The following is a 3601-nucleotide window of genomic DNA, read 5'->3' as shown; positions in this document are numbered from 1 at the left end:
TCCAACTGTGAATCTATTAAAATTCTGCAGCTGCCTTCCCAACTAGGCTGGTGGTACAGGAGGAATTGGTTGATACAAGAGCACCCTCTGGTGGCAATCCCAGATATCGCAGCCAGCCTCAAAGGGGACAATGAAACGGCGCCTGGGTGCAAGATCCGATACTTCTCGTCAGGAGCCACGCAGCGCCCTGCCTTTTTGCGCTCACTGAAAGAAGAGGGCGCTTCTGTTTTGCAGGTGTGCACATTTTTATTCAACATTCGGTGACGATCAGCTTCAGCAAGCTGCATCTCAGAAAGACCCCTGGGTAACAGACAGAAGTACAATTTTCAACCCTCTCCAACTTGCAGGAGCCTTCCCCCAGGAAGGACTCTCAAAGACCTCCCTGCATTTCTGAAAGCCAAGTGGGCTTCTGGACACAGCTTGTTCCCCTGATCGGGGGCTCCAGGGACCCAGTGCATGCCTTTCAAGAGCCAAGGGAGATGATCGGTGGATGAAGTAACAGCCACACTGGCTCTGGGCTTGGCCTGTGGGGAGAAAAAGAACAAGCGTTGCAAAATCCTCCTGGTCATTTCGCTTGATGGTGCCCATGGGGCAATTCCTTCGAAGGTGGTGATGACACCCAGGGGATTCTGCTAAGCTTTTTGCGCACTTCCCGCACCATGTTCCAAAAAGGGTTGATTCTTCACAACACCCAGATTCCAACTCTCTTCCCAGAAATCAGCCGTGCCAAAATGTCCCTCGGGTTCTCTCAGCCAGCCCACCCGGGAAAGCCGCCTCTCCCACACCCGCGTGCTACGAGAAAAGAGGCCACCTCAGCGAGTGAGAAAGTGGAACAGGCTACATACAGGCCTGCTGGGGAAGATGTCGGGATCAAGGGAACTTAAGAGACCTGTAGAAGCAAAAGACCTGGCCTCAGACAGCTGAGAAAAAGGAGCCTTGTTCCCCCCCTCCCCCCAGCATTGGCTGGAGGGGAAGCCAGAGATCATCAAGATACCCCCTTGCCAGTTTAGCTTTATCTAATGTTGCAGCCGGGAAGCTAGAGCAGTTGTGGCCAAAGGAGTCCCTCTCCATCTCACATCTGGAGAGCAAGTCCTCAAGCAGAGGTCCCCACCTCCAGCCACTGAACCGTCCCTCCAGCACAAGGACCGTTAAGCGGAGTTTAACCCTTCCACACAGAGCTCACCTCTTCCTGCAGGCCACCCACTGCCTCCTGGGGCTGCCCCTGCAGAGCCTCTTTTGCCACGGCTTCCGCTCCTTTGGCCTTTCCTGGCTGCTCGGTGTCCTGGCCACACAGGAACTGCTCACCATGCTGCGGCACCTCCTGCTCGGACTGCGAGTTTTCATTCACTACTTCCTCTCTGTCCATCTGTGGACAGAGAGAGGACAGCGTGGCCTCCAAAGCCACCCGGGCCTCGTGAGCTCCTTTTTCCAGTTCAGCAGCACTCCCAGCAGCCTCCTGACAGGCCACCCTCACCCTCTTCTCCAGGAAGGCAATTTCTGACTTGAGCCGTTCTGCCAGGTCTTCCTTCTCCTGGATCTGGCTGGCAGCACGGATCATATCAGCTTGAAGGGAAGCCATGACTTCTTCCTGCTTGGCATTCAGCAGCTTTATCTGGGATTCCAGCTCTGCCACCTTTTCCTGCTCTACCCTCAGCTGCTCGTGTCGTTCCTCCCAGTCGGCACTCAAAGCTTTTACCTGGGCCAAAAAGATGGGGTGCACGCTCTTCAAAACCTGGCTCGGGTTCAAGTAGAACTGACGACACAATTCTACCTGCGGCCACTTTACACACTCCCCTTGTTCTGCCTCCCATCTTGTACTTGGCCAGAACAGCGAACAGCTGTGGCAATTTCACAGCCCTCCTCTTAACTGAGGAGGAGTTGCAAAACACCAGCCCTTTTAAGACATTACGGCTGAGCTCTCAGAAGCTGACAGGCAGAAAGCAAAAGAAATGGTTAGTCTGTGTTTATTCAAAAAAAAAATCTTTAAAAAATGGTTAGAAAGACAACATGAAAAGTGAATGCCGGCAGAGGAGTGAAACTGACCAGAGTGCAAAGAAACCAAGTTACAGCTGCATATTTTCTGTGCGCTTAGAAGAGAGTCAACTGCTGGGCTAACAGCCAACGAAAAGTCTAATTTTTGATAAGTTTAACAGGCAACATTTTTTTTCCAACCTGAGAGAGGGGAGACTCCCCCAAAAGTATGTGGAGGGTGTAGAAAATGTTAAACTTTGTCCAAACTTTCAACACCGTTAGCAGCTTATCTCCTCTGGCAAGGAAACAAGATTCGTCCTCCCAAGAAACTCCCTCCCTCCTGCCTCCAAGAGGACGGAGCCGGACAGAATCGCTGGCTCTGCACCCACCTTCATCTGAATGGTCTCCACTTGGGAGAAATCCTCTTCCATTTTCTTTTGCAAAGCCATCTGAGGAAGAAACAGAATGGAGCTGCAGGGCTCTCCTGAAGCAAAGGGCCTGTTTTTTGGGGGGGTGGGGTGAAAGAAGATATGCCTTTCTGGGGGGGAAGTGCCTTTCAAGGGGGGAAACCTTGGGGGGGGGTGTCTCCTGCCCCAAACCCAGCTCCTCTACAGCAACCAGGGTATTCAAGGTGATTTTATTGCCTGCAAAGGCAGGCAAGAGGCTGAGCGCTGGAGCTTCTCCTTATACTTCTTTATTGGCCCCCCCACCTGCCAGAGACACCCACCACCAACACAAAACACCACGCACAGCCACAAAACACACTACTACACACAAACCACACACAAACCACACACCACCACACACAAACCACACAACCACAAACCACACACAACCACAACATACCAACTACAACACACACAAACAATACACAAATCACACAGAGAGAGAAAGAGAGAGAAAGAGAGAGAGATAGAGAGATAGAGAGAGAGAGAGAAAGAGAGAGAGAGAAAGAAAGAAAGAAAGAAAGAGAGAAAGAAAGAGAGGGAGAGAGAGAGAGAGAAAGAGAGAGAAAAAGAGAAAGAGAGAAAGAAAGAAAGAGGAATATCTGGCCTGGCCCTCCTCGTGCCCTCCCAGAGTTGCCAAGGGCGCTTGAAGCAGGCCCGTGGCCGGGCAGCGAGTGCGGCCTGCGCTGAGGGGAACCTTCGGCCGGCCGTCACAGCCGCCCCCTCAACAAACAACCCCCGGGCACAGCCACTCACGAAGTTCTTCTCCAGGACCTCGACGGCGTGGATGCCATCGCTGCACCTGGGAAAAGAACCGCAAAACTCGCTTCTGGAGGAGGAGGAGCAGCAGCAGCCCCTCCCCGTCTGGCCCCCAGAAGGCGGGCGAAGGAAAGTCGAGCTTCTTCGACGCCCCGCAGGCTTCGCTAGGCCTCAGCAACGCGTGCCTCAGGGCCCGCCATGCCAGAGGCCCTTTTTCCCGCCCGAACAGGGCAACCCCATTGGCTCTCGGGAAGTCAGGTGACCCTCCAGCTGGTGTCGCCGGGGATTGACTCACTCACTTTTCCGCCATGGAGACACTCTAGGCTACGCAACTCGCACGCGGCCTCCCGACGGCTATTTGAACCTTCCCTCCCATTTTCGGCCTCGCCTTGCTCAGGGCCCCGCCCTTTCGTTCCTTTCCCCGA

At 53.7% G+C, this 3601-nt stretch overlaps 1 protein-coding gene across 3 annotated transcripts; it reads right to left on the bottom strand.

The window, feature by feature from the left end:
* Window positions 1–236: 236 nt before the first annotated feature.
* On the bottom strand, window positions 237–3581 carry LOC309392983 (uncharacterized protein). 3 transcript variants are annotated; one of them, XM_081954689.1, is made up of 6 exons: window positions 3476–3581; window positions 3174–3219; window positions 2361–2420; window positions 1475–1696; window positions 1184–1366; window positions 237–524 (listed from the first exon to the last, which is right to left on the bottom strand). In XM_081954689.1, the coding sequence occupies exons 1-6, from the start codon at window positions 3484–3486 to the stop codon at window positions 327–329; spliced, it is 720 nt and encodes a 239-aa protein (XP_081810815.1). In that variant the 5' UTR covers window positions 3487–3581; the 3' UTR covers window positions 237–326. The 3 variants fall into 3 exon arrangements, with proteins under 3 accessions (XP_081810815.1, XP_081810814.1, XP_081810816.1); XM_081954690.1 differs by adding an exon at window positions 846–889 and having other exon boundaries at window positions 382–524; window positions 1184–1696; window positions 3476–3578; XM_081954688.1 differs by having other exon boundaries at window positions 1184–1696; window positions 3476–3580.
* Window positions 3582–3601: the final 20 nt, after the last annotated feature.

This window comes from Natrix helvetica, assembly GCF_964273705.1.
Source record: "Natrix helvetica genome assembly, chromosome: 5".
Classification (NCBI taxonomy): Eukaryota; Metazoa; Chordata; class Lepidosauria; order Squamata; family Natricidae; genus Natrix; species Natrix helvetica.
Note: the sequence above shows the minus strand (reverse complement) of the source record. Positions and strands in the feature narration are given on the sequence as shown.

Coding starts and splice junctions, on each gene's coding strand:
- LOC309392983 (XM_081954688.1), bottom strand. Junction 2,421..3,173: donor AGGTCCTGGAGAAGAACTTC/GTGAGTGGCTGT, acceptor TTTCTTCCTCAG/ATGGCTTTGCAAAAGAAAAT. Junction 525..1,183: donor TGGGTGGCCTGCAGGAAGAG/GTGAGCTCTGTG, acceptor TTCTCCCCACAG/GCCAAGCCCAGAGCCAGTGT.